This window comes from Syngnathus floridae, chromosome 11 (assembly GCF_059516105.1).
Source record: "Syngnathus floridae isolate MCC-2025c chromosome 11, RoL_Sflo_1.0, whole genome shotgun sequence".
NCBI lineage: Eukaryota > Metazoa > Chordata > Actinopteri > Syngnathiformes > Syngnathidae > Syngnathus > Syngnathus floridae.
Genome location: NC_142423.1, coordinates 12,717,486 through 12,735,110, shown reverse-complemented (window position 1 = coordinate 12,735,110; position 17,625 = coordinate 12,717,486). Strand labels below are relative to the sequence as shown.

Sequence of the window (17,625 nt, the reverse complement as noted above, 5' to 3'; positions counted from 1 at the left end):
CTGGAACTAGGAGGCAAGGAAATGTCATGACAATTAAAATGCTACTTAAAAAGTGGCAGGAGACAATGAGTGTTACAGAACAGGTGTTTTGCAACCTTTATTGAGCAAAGTAGAAAAGTCTCAGGGCACAAAACAAAACAAAAATGGTTCTTCATACATGCTTCTTCCAGTTTGTATCTGTGTCCTCTCCTCTCTGCAGCGAACAAAGAGTTGAGTCAGAGCAATTCTCACACGCCCTTTCCTGTGCAGCATCACAACTGTTTACCTGAGCTTCATGGTATTTCATCAAGTCCTCTGTATCTCTGATTGCTCTGAATTGACGTCAGATCTTCTTTGTACATTCCTTCATAGATATCCGACTGGCGTTTCATATAGCTCGCACTTTCATCACTAGAAAAAGAATGCTAGTGATTCGGCTTTCATTGTGTCACAGTCATACGATGGCGCAATAATATCCTCTTGTTGTGCTTTGAAGGTTAACTTACCCGAGACGTTTGCCCATGATGGTCTGAAGAAACTTCCTAGCAGATATTTGGCCCAACACTTTCCTGTAGCTATTTGTAAAGATGGCATCAGCATGGCGGCCCAAGCTGAAATTATGAAATAGCTTTCAGAGTGACTGCGAGTTCTTTGATATTGAGAACACAAAGTGATAACAGTTTCATATGCACTTCTACAATAATACATTTTCTTTAAATTATTTGGAGGTAAATCATTTTTACGAAGGTAGCTTGTAGAATGGTTTGGTCATGCACTACAGTCCTGACCTTTGAACTGCACAAAATAGATTACAGCTTTAAAATTTTGTCTTTTCCAAATTTACATCAGTGCAAGTATGTTTAAATAAATAAACAATACATGCAGCTCAAATGTAAATGGCAGTATATCTTTTTAGAATAATAAAAAAATTGAATTGAAAGCTAAACTGCTGTTTTCTTATATTTATAAAATTCAAACATTTTCCATCTACAGCAAATAATCACAAATCAATCCACCTCACTCTCCTAATACTTCACAGGGGAGTGTGGTGCTGACCGCAAGTCTGTTCTCTCTTGGGCAGAACTTGTGTTTTCTATCTGCTCTGGATTCTTGGCAGAAGATGTCATCAGGATGGATGTGTCCCTCTGGCCAAACCTGAGAAATGCCAATCAAATATTTATAGTGATGTATTCAACTGTATTCCTAACATTTTATTTTATGGTGCATTTTTTCATTCACAATGTCACAGAAGAAATCATAACATTCTTTTAATATTCTAAAAAAGAAATGAAAGGAATTTCAAATTACTTTAACAATGACACTGTCCAACATTAGGGAGATGAGCTTGGTAACGCTTACCTGATGGACGGGTATAGTGGGGATCCCGATATTGACATGAAGAGGCAATAAAAGAGCAGCAATGCAGTTTTCTCCATCATAATAGTTGTCCTGTAGAAGAATGGACCACTAAAGGGAATGGCAGCAGCAGAAATGAAATTAGAAAAAATGCTGGATCCCCACTTCTCCTCCAAGAGCAACTTCTCTGCAATGTGAAATGTACAGGACAAAGGAAAAATAAACTTTGCATGTTCAAGATGATCAAAGCAGAAATTGTATTGTAATTGAAAGGGCTTTCACTCACCTACCTTGATTTTGTGTGTAGTTCTGTAGAGTTCTTGCTGTTCCTCTTTATATTTTGCTAGGCACCCTCATTATCTCTCACTGCCACAAAATACTGCAACACCGAAGGGAATGGGGTCTCCTGCATCCATGGTCAGTTTATAGTCAACCTCCCAGTCACTCCCACATGATCAGAGATGCTCACTCCCCCTTCTTGACTTTACACGCTTGCTCTCCCAGGCTCTCATTGTCAAAGTACGTTTAAAAAAAATAAAAAGCTATATAAACTAGATTTGACCTGTTAGGATTGATGCAAATATTTGACATTGGTTATGGTGAAAGGCAACGTTGACACCAGACCAGTGTTTAGTCATACAGTACACATTTAATTTGTTGTTAGTTACCTTAGTTAAAATGAAATTGCAGTGAAAAAGTTGTAGGTATATGTGTAATATAGCAGATGTATTAAAAATTATGCCATCATGTCTGTGACAGGTATTAAACTTAAGGCCGGGCCAGATCTAGGCCACTACATCAATTTATGTGTGTCAACTACAAATTCTTGCTGAAAACTATTTATTTTTTATTTTTAAATAGCATTTTGAAAACGTACCCCTGAAATTGTAAAAAAAACACCTTTATTTGTATTTTCTCCAGTGTAAAATTAGGAAGAAAAACAGTAGCGCTACTATTTGATTGAGCACAATTAATAAAAATGCAATTTTATTAAATGTGCACATCGTGAAGGCGCTGAGAAATCAATGTATTCAAGTTAGGCAATCTTAGCAATTGGCAACGCAAGATGGCCGCCGGTGGCTCCACTTCTCGCGACGGAAATCAAGCAGCATTGTTACTTCACTCGACGGACCGCATTTGAAGACGGACTGCAGGGGGAAACATTTATCCGACATGACATTCCAGGCTGCAAGAGACTTTCTGCAATGTTTATTTCTGCATTGTTGTTAACTGCCCACCATTGACCGATCGGGCTTGCAATTTGTGAAATGATCATAGCGAGTAAGGTAACCAACTAAACATGAAACAACTTTGGAATTTAACTCAACTGTTCTCTCCCAAATGTCAGATACCTGTCAGGTGTTTGCAAGTCAGATTGTGCTGCAAATCAAACAGCAGTGTAATTAGTGTACGTGAAAAGCAAAGAAGATCGGATCATTTTAAGACTGAATTATCCTCAGGTCCAAATTTTCACGATTTCATCCGAGGACTTACTGGTAATAAAAAAACGACTTTAGACAATGATGTGGAATACAAGCACAATTATCTTTCTGCAGACTTGGAGCTGGGGAATGCACGAAAGGGTAAAATGAAATCTCCACTTTAATTTGGACGATTTAGGAGAGATGTAAATCAATGTGTTGTTTTGTTTGATTGCAGTCTATTTTGAAACCTACGGATGTCAAATGAATGTAAATGACACGGATATTGCTTGGTCCATACTACAGAGGAGTGGATATCAACGCACGGCACAATTACGCGAGGTATGATTCATTCTTGATTTTTAACACCACTTAATAATTTGTTTCAGTCTGTTCTGTCTTTATCTGCAGGCAGATGTGGTACTTCTTGTAACTTGCTCTATCAGGTACATACCATAAAAAATGTCACAATTTCTAGAAATCTTAGTAAATTAATGCTATCTATGTGATCAAATAATTCAACTTCAATTTTGTATAACAGAGAAAAAGCCGAACAAACAATCTGGAACAGATTACAAGAATTGACCGCCATGAAGAATAGGCGCCAAAAGAGTCGAACACCAATGAAAATCGGCATCTTAGGTAATGTGTTTATTTATTATATTAATCTACACCTACATTATTTATTATTATTATTTGGAAAGGTTATGGTATGCAAAATACTGGCTAATCCAATATATCCTATTAAATAAGAGGAAATGCGATATGAATTAACAATCAGAGTCTTTTTCAATGAAGTTTGCGTGTGTGTCCAACAAGGTTGCATGGCAGAGAGACTGAAGACGAAGCTTTTGGAACGAGAGAAGCTTGTTGATGTCCTTGCTGGGCCTGACGCCTACCGGGATCTTCCCCGCCTGTTGACGGTGGCCGAGGGAGGTCAACAGGCGAGCAATGTGCTGCTTTCATTAGAGGAGACCTATGCTGACATCATGCCCGTCCACCACACTCCTCAGGGACACAGTGCCTTTGTGTAGGTTCATCAAGAGGACCAGTGCTCTTTTGGTTTCTTTACATGATAAGCTCAAATGATGTGGCGCAGGTCCATCATGCGGGGTTGTGACAACATGTGCAGCTATTGCATTGTTCCCTTCACCCGGGGCCGCGAAAGGAGTCGACCTGCCAGCTCCATTCTTGAGGAAGTCCGCATCCTCTCCGACCAGGCCAGTTAGAAAATGTTCAAATCAAACTGACTCGCAAATTTGGATTCACTTGATCAATGTCAACTTTTTTTTTTTCCAGGGAGTGAAGGAAGTGACATTGCTCGGTCAGAATGTGAACAGCTACAGAGACGCTTCCGAAGAACAGTTCTGCGGTGCGATTCCGACCAAGCTGAGCCGCGGCTTTAAGACTGTGTACCGCCCAAAACTGGGAGGTATGCGTTTCTCCGACTTGCTGGACAGAGTGTCACAGGTGGATCCCAACATGAGGATCAGATTCACATCACCCCATCCGAAAGATTTTCCTGACGAGGTACAGGAACATTTGTTGATAGATAAATAAATACATAAATAAACATTAAATAAACTGCTCATACCTCTGTCTCTGCATGCACGCGTATGTAGGTCCTGCATCTGATCGCGGAGAGAGAAAACATTTGCAAACAGATCCATCTTCCGGCTCAGAGCGGAAGCAGTCAAGTCTTGAAAGCCATGCGCCGTGGGTAAGTGAGCAACGATCTCCGCGGTTTCTCCATCACTCGTTCTTGCAACTGATCTTTCAAACCCAAATTCCAGGTACACAAGAGAGTCATATCTTGAATTGGTACAGAACATCAGGACTATCATTCAAGGTAGGCCGCACTTAGGATGGAATTCATGTGGCACAATGTTTCCTGAGTGCTACTTGGGGTGGCTGCCTCTCTTCACAAAATTGTACACAAGCAAATACGGAACCAGCGCATCCTCTTATTCTTGGTTATTTTTTTGTCCTGGTGTCCAAATTGGTCTCAGTCTGTATGGCCCAGTATGAGGAACATATCGTAGATATGGTCGTAAAATCCACTAAGAACTATTTCCGATCCATTAGTGACTGTGTAATAGCATTCATCGGAACCGAGCATAATAAACAAATAACATTTGATTGGCTCTCTTGTATTCACTATGTGCAAGTGCAGCCATTGAGGGTCTATAAAACCACACTGGAGACTTTGATTACACCACAATATATATTTTTTGTATGTTCTATATCTATATTTTTTCCCCACACTTCATCTTATTATTGTGCCTGTGTGTTTGTGTCAGACGTAAGTCTCAGCAGTGACTTCATCTCGGGCTTTTGTGGCGAGACAGAAGAGGATCACCAGCAGACCTTGTCCCTCATCAGAGAAGTAGGCTACAACATCGGGTTCCTTTTTGCCTATAGTATGAGAAAAGTGAGTAACTCGCAAAAATGCTAGCGCCATGACTCGCGTCCTATATCATCATTTCTTAGACTTCTGCCTTTTTGTTGACCAACCTAGAAAACACATGCATTCCACAACCTTGAAGATGACGTGCCAGCGGACGTGAAGCAACGCAGACTGCAGGAGTGCATCAGCGTGTTTAGACAGGAAGCTGCCAGGCTCAACGCCACTCTTATCGGCAGCACACAATTAGTCCTGGTGGAGGGGGTCAGTACTGCATTCGGGGTCCTTGCATAAGACGTAGTGTGGCTGCCAAACACTCAGTGTTTTTTAACTTGTTCAATGTAGCAATGGCAACCATAGAGTTTGCCAAGGAAAAGTGTGAGCTTTTCATATCTTGGCATTATTTTGTCTCCAAAAAACGCTGTTGTTATCGTCCCGACTGCTTCTCAGTAATTGCTTTGTGCAGACTGCAATCATTGCAAGTTTTTCATATTCATACCACATTAGAATCACATTGAAAGCAAGCCCATCTTTTTTTCATTTGCAAAGCCCGCAGATGTTTGTGGAAATGTATAAATTGATTTGTGATGTGTACAAACAAAGCTCACTCTCAGCGCAAGGTGCACACGTTGTACTGGGTTAGCATAACCTTGGCAAGCAACAATGCTCATGGCACCTTTTATTTTCTTTTTTTTCTGCAGGAGAGTAAGAGATCTGCCAAGGAGCTCTGTGGGCGAACGGATGGCAATATGAGAGTGAACTTCCCCCGAGAGGATGTTGCTGTTGGTCCTGCAGAGTCCAACACGGCTGCAGTCAATGCTGGAGACTACGTTTTAGTGGAGGTGGGATTTGCGCTGTTGCCCTTATGACCACTTCTCTCCTCTTTTGGGGACCTTTACTTGAGAATTCTTCACTGGTGCAATGAAACTGTTTTGGCTGTAATTCCAAAAAGTTATGTTTGGAGTAAACACAACATTGCTCATCACCAGAAGAACACAAGACCCTCAATTATTTCCTGTTGGTTAATATGTGGAAGGACAGAACGAAAGCAATTAGTTGACGTAAAATATCCATCAGAAAAATAATTTTTGTCGACAAAGCCTGATGGCAAATGATTCAGGCCCAAAACTGGTGCTTGGATTGAAATTGTCAACTAGTGTTATCATTACAGCTTTTATTGGGCTCGGTTGTTTGAGACACCAAGGGAGCTCAGGTTGAAATGATTTGAAATCATCAGTGACGTCTCTCTTTTGGTTTCTGCAGATCACGTCAGCCAGCTCGCAGAGTTTGCGAGGTCAGGCCTTGTGTCACAGACGTCCCTCGACCCAGTCAGCACTTCAGCGCAGCAATTAATACGATGAACATTTGCCTCACCATCCATGTCGATCATGTGCCCTTGACTGACACTATGTCAAAGTATCGTCTTTTTTGCAAAGGTATTTCAACCATTTTTGTCACTTTGGATCACTGTGTCAATGTTGAGCCTGCAATGTTACTAAAATGAACAAATTTACCAAACTATGGTAAATGTGTTCAAGTGTCTAGATTTGAGTATGAATAATTAAGTTTCTAAAGTTGTGCAGATGGCGATTGAATGGCTCTGAGCTTCTTGTCACATTTTATTTGTGATTTATTTAGCATGTTATTAAAATACAACAAAGACGATTCCCATGTGAGAGGCACAGACTGTCCCGAACGCTGTTTGGATGACACAATGCTGAAGGGAAAAAAACCCCAACACATCCCTCATTTACATTTCATTTGCAAAGCAAAGAAAAAAATGCAGTAATTAACTTTGACAAAGAGAAATTGTAACAAATGTTGAATAATAATATGGGTTTGATTTGCAGGCTGGAGATGAGTTGTAGCTCGGAGTCATTTAGATATAATGTTTGCTGTCATTGTTCCTCCATAGACGTAGGGGGAAAAAATTATTTGGGTGTCCGCTCATCACGCCGTAAACTGAACATCTGTCCCAATCAACAGGAAGTCCTACAGGGAAAATAGACAAACGTTAAAAATACCAAGGATGATGATTTAGTGATGGATTTTTCGAAAATGTCAATCTTTCTGACCTTTAGGACCTGAAGCTCAGTATTGACAAGTTTCATCTTTCCAAAGGTGGGGAGCGGGTATCCTTTTCTAAGTTGAACTGTGGAGCATGGCATACGTTTGTAGATTAGTTGACAAGATAATACACATATAGTACATAAAAAAATAATTTCTACAGTGCATATGTTGAAAAAAGATGGGAACAAATCTTGTGTGGTAACCACTTACCGTTGACTTGGGGTATGACAACCAATTTGAGGACCGTGCTCAGGATGTTGTCAAGAGAGCTGACCTGTATCATAAGTTCAGTTTAGTTCCTCTCACTGCTACAGAGTCTAAAAAAAAATGTCATTTGCATCTGAATTCCATCCGCTCTTACCTGAAAGTCTCCGACATAACTTGTCCCCAAGGTCAGATCAATTCTGTGCAAATGAGGCAAAATGACATTGTGATGTTTGTCCTCGTAAGGAACTATTGGCCCTACCGTTTTCTCTTCGAACAAAGTTCTTTATTTTTTTGGAACTCACTTGTTCAGGGTGACATTTCCATTTATCCTCATGCCACTAACAGACACTCGGGCGCTGACACTGCTGTCCTGCAAGGGGACAATTATTTCAAGTGAAGAAAGTTTTGGATTAGAAAGCGTCAAATTTAGTTGTGGAAACTGTTGACTAGTAATTTACGATGACTCTATGAACTACTTTATGTTTCAATTAATTCACTTTTAATTTAAAAAGAGAACTGTACTATTCCTGTCATCAAGGTCCAACATGAAAATTGGCTGAATGAATAACCAAAGATGAATGTAATAGGCTATCGTAACCAAAAGTACGCACCAAATTAAGGACGAATAGCGGCGAGAGAGTTTCGTTGGGTTGGATTGCGTAGGCCGTCACCGTGCCGGTAGCTTGAATAGTCGCGTTATTGGGCTCCAAAGTGACGACGGGATTTTTCACCGTCTTTACGAGCAATTTCATCAACAAACCCGGGAAAGCCTTGGCAATCTGAAAGTTCAAAGCAATATTTATTGATAAATCACTCCCCCCTTCCAAGTTAATCATTTTGTAAGATTCACTGTTCGTGCCGTCACCTGGGGGATGAAAAAGCCAAATGTTCTTGTGTTGAGCCTGACTGGGGAGATGCTCGGGATCTGCGGCAATGGAGAGACAATAGTTACAGATCAAAGTGAAGGCAGGAAAGTGGACACATTTGAAATGAAGACCTTGCGGTCGGCCGGGCTCACCATATCATCAGTAATGTACAAGCTCAGGGTTCCGGCTGTGTTGTAGACAAAAGCCGCAGAGTTGGCGGTGAAGGCAGACAAGCCCAAGTACAACATTTTGTTGTTCTCGGGTGGCAGAGAGAAGACGGTGGTGGGGAACGGAGCTTCCTGATGCTTCTCGATATTGTAGAACTCCCCCTAAATGCCAGAAAGGGAGGATGAATATGTAAACTCGTCGGTAAAAACAATTTCGGTCATGCGGTTTTACCTTCAAGCCCAAATTTAATGAGTTTGTGATTGTAGGTGCGCCGACCAGTGAATAGTCAATTTCTGCAGCCTTGTCCACTTTGGCTAAGACTGCAGGAAAGAGAAAAATGACTTGAAACCTGTACAAGTGTCTCTTTCATTTTAATTCAGTTCACACATATGAATGGCGACGTTTACCATTGAGCGTTCTCAACTGAGGGTTCAAATCAGACACAGCGTCAACCACCAGGGGGCAGATCTGAAAAGGTCAATCAGAGTATGAGTCGCATTCAATTGTGTGCAATTAACAGAAGTGACACAATAAGGTAGTGCAACCAGGGCTTTCAATGAAAATAAATTAAAAGGAAGAAAGGTTAGTCTGAGGAAGCAGAAGTTGGTTTAGTGTTTTTGTTCCCTAATCTCAGAACAGAACATTTGAATTTATTATACTACTAGAAATAATTCAACGTTTATATAACGGCATTCGCTGCACTTAAATAAACTTCCTATTGGTAATATATTGGAAGAAAAAGTGTAGTGCTCACCTTTTTTTGTAGCGTACTGCGCAATGCCTTATTAATGAACTTTCGGAAAAGATTGTACAGCCAGCTGAAATAAGAAAGAGGCCATTATGAATGAGACAAGCCTCTTGTATGACTTCTTGCTCTGCTGCTGAGTTTTTTTTTCTTTTTACCTGGCTCCACCGTGGAATTTGACATTCACGCTGCCAACAGTAGCTGCACACTGGACGTCACTGACTTGAGGTCGCCCCATTGCATCACTTTGGACTGCCAAAACCGTGCTGATGGACAGTCCACTCACACTCAAATCAAAGGAACCACTGTCCCTCCTGTGAAGACAAACAAGATGCTGCAATAGGCCAAACGAAGGTTTTGTGTACGCCACACATCTTGGCTCACTCACAGTATTCTGCGGAATTTGACCCTCCAGTTTCCCTTAATATTGATGAAGGCGTTACCGATGGAGAGTTTGATGCCGGTACCGGGCACCAGATCCACAGAAGAGGAAGGTAGTCCCACAGCCACCGTTCGCATACTAGGGGGAATTACATGTGACCCTTGGTCCAAACTAATACAGACGATCTAGATCAGATCAGTTGATTGTCTTACTTGGTCAGACTGTATTGGACCTTGCCGACGACGGACACTCTCTCTTTCCCGGAAATATCTGGAATTGTTATGCTTTGGAGTTTCTTGTGGATGGAAGCCATCCCCAGTTGTCTGCCTGTAGAGGAAGAATGGCAGATAAGAAAACTTGCTGCTTTATCAGCCTTTTTGTTTCATCTTCAATCCTTACCGTATTCGATGCCATTATTTGTCAGTCTGACTTTTACACCAGGACTGGCGCTTGAGGTCAGATGACTTAAGGCGACTAACAATAACAATAGCCCCCACCCCAGCAGCATGTTATTTAACCTGTTGGAGGAAAACAACAGATGGTGTTAGGGTTGACAATTCATTTGGATGGTATGATTTGTTGACTAGAATTATTAACTCTGTTAAAACTTTCCACCTTTCCGCAACTCGATGAAACTTTCCACATTCCCTTCGGTTGTTGAAACTTTTCAAGGTTGTGCAAACTTTCGTGCTTAGCTCCACTATTATCTGTTTACACAAAGAGGTGACCCCCCAAACCTGTTCACTTTCTCACAATACATAGTCTCTTGCAGGGTGATGATTGATTTCTCCACTTGAAAATTACTCAAAAGGGCAAACTGTTTCCAGCGTGGTTCTTGCGAAAAAGGTAGAGTGAGGTAAACTCTATCAGTGAGCAAACAATGAACCAGCGCTTCCCTTCTCTAATTATATTACGATCGTCCACATTAAATCAAACGTTTGCATCAATTGCTTTACAATCAGCAGCCACTTCAGTATAAATATACTTTTTAAAATAAGATTCAAAACCAAAATTCAGTCTCTACAAAAAACATTGTTTGTGTCTGTAGAAGGACCACTTGAACGAAAAATCCTTGAGAAACAAGTCACAGTCATCATGTCTGACTGAAACCACATGACGCCAATTAACTTATTCAGCGGCATGGCACTAAATTACTTAGTAAATTCAGATTAAAGGCTACATCTATCCATTTTGAAACAGACAAAAGGGAGCAAAAACCTAAACAGTGACAATATTTTGAAGGAAGCGAGTTCAAGCGATTACAAGTTACAATATGATACAAAATATTATAATTTGTGCATGCTATTGCATCATGAAATAATTCAAGCGGTATGTATTCATATTCCAGTACCAGGGTACAAATATGAAGCCGTCAGAGCTCACACTTACATGAAGTAGCTGGTAACTCAGATGCTCGGTTCCTCCTGCTCTGTCGACCTTCCAAGAAGACTGACAGTGGGAGGACGTTAGCACATGCCTTTAATTCTCTCATTAAATCAGGAACTGGACTTAACAAGGCGGAATAACCCGTGTGAAGCAAACAATGACACACATTGTTTTTTTACATAGTTGTGACATTTTCAGACATGACTCCAGTGAATCTCAATGAAGTATTTTCCAGTCGTTGCACAAGGCACTCATGTTGCAATAATCTAAAAAACAATGTCCATGTTGGTATGACTGATATGATTTAGTCAGTCACTAATGAAGGCTCCATCCATACAATATCTGAAGTAGTTGTATTTAATTCACTGTCCAGTCAGTGTAGGGTACTTGAGATTTTGGTGGCAAATGTACACGTAGTGTGACAATGACCTCTAGAGGCAAAGCGTACAAATTCCTGGCAGGCCCCAAGTTGATCTCAAACCTGAAGCTGCAAACCTGCAACATCTGCATTTGCCTATTAGAGGTGATGATGTTCGGCATAGGCGACCTGCAACACAATGCTTCATTTACATCAACCGACCACAAAAGTTGACGCGTCTGTTCAAAACAGCCATTTAAAATGGGTGCTTCAACTATATCTGCCGCTAGAGGTCGACACAGACACAACTATTGTAATTTCTTGGAGCCAGAATAATAATGGTCGATCGGATCGTTAAATCTTTGAGGAGATGAATGTTTTATCCTTCCACTGAAATTGAATTAATTCCACTGAAAATTAATTAGATGTGTTGATTTGATTGAAAAATTTGTCCTTAATGACTTGCCACTGAAAGCAGTGAGGTGTCAATCATCTCAGTGCCTGATGGCATCACTTTCCACCACAGTAGAAATATTCACCAACTTTTTGACATTGATGGTGGTGTCTCTGATTTTGCAAAGGTCCGTAGAAACAGTTGTTGATGTCTTAGACAGATGAGTGCCAAGAAAAAAGGTTCAGGATGTCATGGTAGGTTTCCTGTGCAGCTGTGTGGGAGCTGGGTTGCCCTCGTCAGAGCTAACATGCGGAACTTCAATTTTTTTGTTTTTATAATTAAATAAATGGTAGCTAGCACAGTTCATGTTTTAGCCACAGTGCATTCCACCACCAGAGGAAAGTTCATGTGATGGTAGAACAAATGGAAAAAAGGAAATAGGCCAGTCCGGGTCACCAGATAGCTGGGGAAGGACAACGGGGTCAAAAAGCACCAGACGGGAAAGGGACAGGATGCTGCTGACGTCTTTCCAAAAGCACTGGGAATCCGTAGCTGGACACACAAACAAGAATCAGTCAATTCTGAACATTCCTTTATTTATTCATGACATCATGACAAGTTGGGATTCAACTTTCAGAATGAATGAGAACTTTCTGGAGCAGGAGAAGGCCAGTGGTGAAGTTGTGCTTATTAGATTTTGGCAACCCATGCCAAATTTGCAAGGACGGCATAAGCCAAATTTTCATCTATCTTACTGGGAGAAAAAAAAATCACAGCAAATCAGTACGTTGTTGAAGGACGAGATGCGCTCCTTGAAGACAACAGAGGTTAATTTATTTATATATTCATTCATTTATTGCTGTCACACTCTCAAACATATGCCACGGCCGACAGCGCCACCTGGCTATGGCCAACGTCACTTCTTGGTCTTTCGGCTCAGATTTTCTGCACCCAAAACCAGCACCTGGCAACTGTCTTATCTGCACAAAATGTGTGCTTGTCATCACCGAGTGGCCTTTTTATTGCCCCAAACCATCCAGCAAAAGAGGACTGTGCGAGCAGTGTCTTTTTGTGCCCCCAATGACTTATGTTGAGAAGGGCAAAGCACTGAAGGTTGTACTGTTTGACTTAGTGACGCAATCAAGGGGAATGTTCTGACGACATAGCGCGAAATGACAGCGGTCCTTCTGATGTAATGTTGGCCTTTTAAAAATATTTCATTTCAAACCAAGAGGCGAGACAAATTTGAATACAATGCAACATCATCCCTTGCCATTCATCGGTGCGCAACTGTTGGCACATTCATGCACCGGGATGATACTGCATTGTTTGCACCGGGATCTAAATGTGAGTACTTGCTGTTAGTGTGTGCGTGCGTGTGTGCGTGTTATGCATTCCGCTCAACTCACAAACTGAATGCATGCGTCGTTTTGCCTCCTGCCTGCATCTGACAGTGTCCCTCCCTCTTTTCCTCTCCTCCTCCGCGTTCTCTCTCTCTCTCTCTCTCTCTCTCTCTCTCTCTCTCTCTCTCTCTCTCTCTCTCTCTCTCTCTCTCTCTCTCTCGCATTAGGCTTTTCACCGGCAAAACACGCAGGCACGCATACACGCTCCCTTCCTTTCTTTTTGTTATCCCGGAGGAATAAACGCCAAGGACTCACTTCACCCACTCTGCCCTCCTTCTGGATGTCGTTTTAAACAAGGTATGTTGAATTAGAATTATTTTGCCTCTTCAATGCGTGCATGTCGTCATAAATTCCGTCTTGCTTGCGTGAAATATCTTCCTCAAACGAGTTTATATTCAATCAACAATTGTGATGTTGCGCTTCGGCTTCTATGATGCCGTGGAGAAAAAAAAGGGCTCGAGTGCTTTTGGTAATTACCTAATAATGTGTGTGGACTTTGGCGTTGCTTGTTTACCGACCTCTACTGGAGGATGAATGACATCGTGGGAATGGTGGTGCGACGTAGTGGCAAGAAGGCTCCAATTGGAACGCCTTTGTGAGCCCCGAATTGTGTTGACATCATCATGAGGGCGATCGGAATTTTGCAAGGTCCACTCTGCTCTCTGTGAGGGCACGGTTCGCTCTCGGCTTCGTTGTTGCATGCAGCTTCTCCAATCAGCTGCTTCAGTGTGTGTCTAAGCCTGTCAAACACACCCACTTTTAATGACACACACACTCACACGCTCACGCACTGCTGGGACATGCAAGCAGTGTAGTGTGGACAAATTGCATGTGCTGTTTGCCCGCCTACATGCTCAGGCTTGTATGACGTGCAATTGCTGTAGTGCTTTTTGTTGGTGCGCCCCGGACTGCCTTCCCGTGGGTGACCTAGTGATTAACATGTCCGCCTCGCAGCTCTTGGGTTCAGGGTTTGAGTCGCGTTTTACTATGTAGATTTATTTTGGCATGGTCGTGTAGAAGAAAAACTTCCGTTGATATACCTCCCATAAACGTTATAGTTTATTGTCTGATTGCCTTTGTGCAATGATTAATTGTATTGTCCATTTGCATTGTTGTCAGACATCAACACATAGGCACGCTCACGTTTCTCATCTGCTGCATCAGCTTTGGTTGGTCGGTGTGCATCCAACAGCCAAGAAATCGGGCACCAGCATCTTTTCTGTCCACTCTCCAGCATTTCAAATTTGCTCCATGAATGAATGCAGTGTGAAGCGTCGACATGAACCCGACTGACGATTCACGATGCGCTATGAACGACTACTGTAGATTGAATAGCGTGTGACAACACTTCATTTGACATTCAAATGATAAGATAGATATTTTATCTTTTTACCTGCACTGACTCATCAGAACATTTGCTCCTGAAGTAGTCAAATAACCCTCACACGGCACTTAGAGAATAATTCAAGATGCGCGAAATATTTATCAAGGTTGGTTACATCACAACACAATACATCTGTATTCACAAAACGCTTTCATCCAACATCCAAAGATAGCCCGGATTTATTATAACCACTGGTTTGGGTAAAACCCGATGGGAAATATGTGTATGTTAGTCATCCATTCCCTTTTCAAATTCTGTCTTTTTTTTAGTTCAATATTGGATGTAATTAGATTGTGAAGGATTACCTAATGAAGTGCCTGGCTCGTGTATATTGCCATGTAATTGACAGTGAATTTAATAGTGCTGAGAGTGAAAATGAGTGTAAGCCCCCCTCCCACGCCTCCCACCTCCTCCCACGGTGTTCTCCATCCTGATCAGGGCTTCGGTTGGAGCAGAGGTATTTATTCACCACCATTATTCTGATTGTCTGTTCACTCGGTTTTCGGAGAGAAACCACGATTCCCTTTCTTGATTTTTCTTCTCACTGATATCTCCATACAGCATCAGTTTATTTAGAAGGAGGGTGGTAGGAAACTTTACCCCAAGCAAGAGCAGTGCTCAGCTATTCTGACGATTACGGTGAGTCAGCAGGATCTGCTGTCTGATTCTTTTGTTCTTTCTGTTGTACGGCAACAGTCATTTTCCCCAACTGTCTTTTCGAGTTTTTGAAGGCCCCTCCGCCCCCCTTTCCAGACTCTCGAGGCAGAGTCGATCAAGTCGTTTGCTGTCTTTGACGTGGTGCAGAAAAGATGCTCCAAAAATCTCACTGACAGTATTTTCTTCCTCCACACAGTAAGGCAGAACAGGAGTATAAAGTCATAGCAGCAGGTGGAAAAAAGTTCTCTGATTTTGCTCAATACTTAATATTGACCCAAAGTAAATCATTTGTACGTCTCACAGTGTCTGGTCTGTTTGCTGTAGATGATGAGAAACTCGGCAGGTGACTCCCAGTCCCGTTTGGCTTCGCAACTTGTCAGACAGGTTGGATGACTCTCGCGGACGTTATGCCACACGTTTGGTACACTCGAGGTTTCATGCTCTTGTTTGTTCATGTGCTTGTGGCTTGTATTTTGACTTTAGCTTTTATCTAGAAAATAATACACCAATTAAAAATGCATATCATCTCCTTGATACTGACACTTGTTTTTTTTACTCAACCTTTACTGGATGTGAAATGTGATTTAGATGTGCAAATTTTGCTTGGGTTGGCATGTTTTGTGAGGTCGGAAAAGTCAAACTGGTTATGGGAGATGTGCTACTTACAGTAGCTGGCCTTCAGCAAAAAGCTGAGCTTGCCTGGGGCGCATCTCAATGGGTTCAATTCCACAGCCACCTCATTGTGCATGAGTGTGCTTCTGGGTTGGTTACTGTTCTTATTCAGGTTCTATTATTCAATGCACCAGAACATTTTACATTGCATAGAAAATGGATGGTCTGTAGCTTGGTCCTTTATGTGAAGTATAGATTTTATCCTTGCTTGTCTGTATTCTTTTTGGGCACTGCAGTTTCAGTCCCAAAACACACGTTAGGATATGCAAAGATTCTTAATGACCTATTTTTCACTCAATGTCTGCCCATGCCAAGCAAGATGCATCATTGATGATTGCATCCTATCTTCGAGCTATTCCGTTTTTTTTTCCTATTTAATTTCAGTGAATGAAACTCTTCAGATCCAGGTTCCATGATGTTAATATTGTTGTTTCATGAAGCTATTCAGTCATGGCAGTATTCCGTTTGAAAAGCGTGTTTGTAGCCAAGAGAAAAGAGCTCAAACAAAAGATGAATAGCTTTTAAGAGCTTTTTAGACCTGTTAATAATAGCAAAAAGCATGGGAGTTCCTCTTGGGTGTTGGTGCAAAAAATAATTGGTTGCTTAAGAGGTGTCATGCTGTTGATCTAAACAAACATCTTTTTTTTCCCATGCCCGATAGGCTGCTACTAAACTGCTCTTGCTGTTGCCTGTTTCATTTATCAACATCATATTTTACTGCTGAATTGGGTTTCATCCCGCCATCGAGATGAAATCATAACAGCGGCGATCTAGCTTCCAGCCGCATGTCTTGTATTGAGCGATTCTAAATATTATAGCTATGTTTTTTATGTTATCAACATATTTTGTTTTATTATCAGCATATTTGTTTCGTTATCCACATACTTGTTTTGTTATCAGCATATCTTTAAAAATATCTCTATAAGCTTTCTACTCACTTTTGGTCAGGAACAAGAAACCCATGACACCCATCATAATAGTGAGCATGGATTTCCTTCATTGATTGATTGATTGATTGATTGATTCATTCATTCATTCATTCATTCATTCATTCATTCATTTACTGTGCTGGTTAAATTGTTAAGATTTGTCAAAAATCCAACTGATCATTTAATGTGAATTCTATTTACAATAGCTCCGGCTGAATGATAGTTGAAGGTGTTTATGAGCAGTCATGCTGTGCAAAATCCCGCCTCCTTCAAGCGTGCTGTGGTCGGGTCCTGCTTGAGCAAGGCGGGGAGCATGCCTGAGCACACAAAACATTTCTTCGAGTGACCGTGCCTTTAAGCTAATTTCATTTGAGCTTGAAAGAAAAACAGGCAAGAGCTTTGCAAGTTTAGGGCAGAAAAATTTCAATGTTGGTCGTGCTTGATGACCTTCAGTAGGTTTCATGTTATGATTAAGATGTGGATGAAAGTCTTGCTTTACTATTTTGACCTGCTGGAGCATTTCACCATACTCAGAGTAACAGCTGAGTGTTGATGTCTGCAGAATTGTATCTTCTGGTTGTGAGTTTGATGGCTTTTTTTTCAGCCACGCACAGCTGGGGCCTCTTCCGGAAGTTGTCTCCCAAGTAAAAATGTGTGAGATTACTTTGGCGCAGTTTTCCACCCTCGTCACGTCCACGTTCAATGTTGCGTACCATGTCAAAGAAGCGTAGATAATACGTCAAGTTTGATGATGAGATCTCCTAAAATGTCTCTAGATGCAGACAGTGTTGGCTTTTACGATTTGCGTTTGCCCAAGGTTGTGTTTCTTGGAGTTACTGTGCTG

At 41.4% G+C, this 17,625-nt stretch overlaps 4 protein-coding genes across 7 annotated transcripts in view; 2 read left to right on the top strand and 2 right to left on the bottom strand.

The window, feature by feature from the left end:
• Nucleotides 1-75: 75 nt before the first annotated feature.
• On the bottom strand, nucleotides 76-1,764 carry ghrh (growth hormone releasing hormone). 4 transcript variants are annotated; one of them, XM_088390476.1, is made up of 6 exons: nucleotides 1,626-1,764; nucleotides 1,339-1,522; nucleotides 1,036-1,134; nucleotides 486-590; nucleotides 266-390; nucleotides 76-193 (listed from the first exon to the last, which is right to left on the bottom strand). In XM_088390476.1, exons 2-5 carry the CDS (start codon nucleotides 1,416-1,418, stop codon nucleotides 273-275), a joined length of 402 nt encoding a protein of 133 aa, XP_088246602.1. In that variant the 5' UTR covers nucleotides 1,419-1,522; nucleotides 1,626-1,764; the 3' UTR covers nucleotides 76-193; nucleotides 266-272. The 4 variants fall into 4 exon arrangements, with proteins under 4 accessions (XP_088246602.1, XP_088246605.1, XP_088246604.1 ...); XM_088390479.1 differs by having other exon boundaries at nucleotides 1,339-1,446; nucleotides 1,622-1,762; XM_088390478.1 differs by having other exon boundaries at nucleotides 1,622-1,761.
• A 696-nt stretch (nucleotides 1,765-2,460) lies between these two features.
• On the top strand, nucleotides 2,461-6,825 carry cdk5rap1 (CDK5 regulatory subunit associated protein 1). Its single transcript, XM_088389314.1, has 13 exons — nucleotides 2,461-2,918; nucleotides 2,995-3,098; nucleotides 3,168-3,202; nucleotides 3,298-3,398; nucleotides 3,576-3,786; nucleotides 3,856-3,976; nucleotides 4,056-4,286; nucleotides 4,379-4,476; nucleotides 4,550-4,605; nucleotides 5,057-5,187; nucleotides 5,275-5,424; nucleotides 5,862-6,002; nucleotides 6,424-6,825. Exons 1-13 carry the CDS (start codon nucleotides 2,636-2,638, stop codon nucleotides 6,511-6,513), a joined length of 1,752 nt encoding a protein of 583 aa, XP_088245440.1. The 5' UTR covers nucleotides 2,461-2,635; the 3' UTR covers nucleotides 6,514-6,825.
• On the bottom strand, nucleotides 6,767-11,127 carry LOC148391173 (bactericidal permeability-increasing protein-like). The gene is made up of 16 exons (XM_088389315.1): nucleotides 10,988-11,127; nucleotides 9,998-10,116; nucleotides 9,811-9,925; nucleotides 9,605-9,736; nucleotides 9,375-9,530; nucleotides 9,226-9,289; nucleotides 8,879-8,939; nucleotides 8,703-8,791; nucleotides 8,456-8,632; nucleotides 8,303-8,362; nucleotides 8,049-8,216; nucleotides 7,740-7,807; nucleotides 7,592-7,634; nucleotides 7,441-7,504; nucleotides 7,236-7,312; nucleotides 6,767-7,152 (listed from the first exon to the last, which is right to left on the bottom strand). Coding segments are annotated over exons 1-16 (1,437 nt in total). The 5' UTR covers nucleotides 10,990-11,127; the 3' UTR covers nucleotides 6,767-7,110.
• Nucleotides 11,128-12,965: 1,838 nt separating this feature from the next.
• LOC148391172 (uncharacterized) overlaps nucleotides 12,966-17,625 on the top strand; it is a 28,077-nt gene continuing 23,417 nt past the window's right edge. Inside the window, exons 1-2 of the mRNA XM_088389313.1 lie at nucleotides 12,966-13,083; nucleotides 13,307-13,436. The gene's annotated coding sequence lies outside the window, so the exon portion shown is untranslated. The remainder of the gene's footprint in view (nucleotides 13,084-13,306; nucleotides 13,437-17,625) is intronic.

Excerpts from the sequence above, each read along its gene's own strand:
- ghrh (XM_088390476.1), bottom strand. The coding sequence starts at position 1,418 with ATGATGGAGAAAACTGCATTGCTGCTCTTTTATTGCCTCTTCATGTCA. Across the intron at positions 1,135-1,338 it reads CCACTATACCCGTCCATCAG|GTTTGGCCAGAGGGACACAT; the intron begins GTAAGCGTTACC and ends GGCATTTCTCAG. Across the intron at positions 391-485 it reads ATCATGGGCAAACGTCTCGG|TGATGAAAGTGCGAGCTATA; the intron begins GTAAGTTAACCT and ends TTCTTTTTCTAG.
- cdk5rap1 (XM_088389314.1), top strand. The coding sequence starts at position 2,636 with ATGAAACAACTTTGGAATTTAACTCAACTGTTCTCTCCCAAATGTCAG. Across the intron at positions 5,188-5,274 it reads TTGCCTATAGTATGAGAAAA|AAAACACATGCATTCCACAA; the intron begins GTGAGTAACTCG and ends TGACCAACCTAG. Across the intron at positions 6,003-6,423 it reads GAGACTACGTTTTAGTGGAG|ATCACGTCAGCCAGCTCGCA; the intron begins GTGGGATTTGCG and ends TGGTTTCTGCAG.
- LOC148391173 (XM_088389315.1), bottom strand. Across the intron at positions 7,635-7,739 it reads GGAAATGTCACCCTGAACAA|AATTGATCTGACCTTGGGGA; the intron begins GTGAGTTCCAAA and ends TCATTTGCACAG. Across the intron at positions 7,505-7,591 it reads GTTATGTCGGAGACTTTCAG|GTCAGCTCTCTTGACAACAT; the intron begins GTAAGAGCGGAT and ends CTTATGATACAG.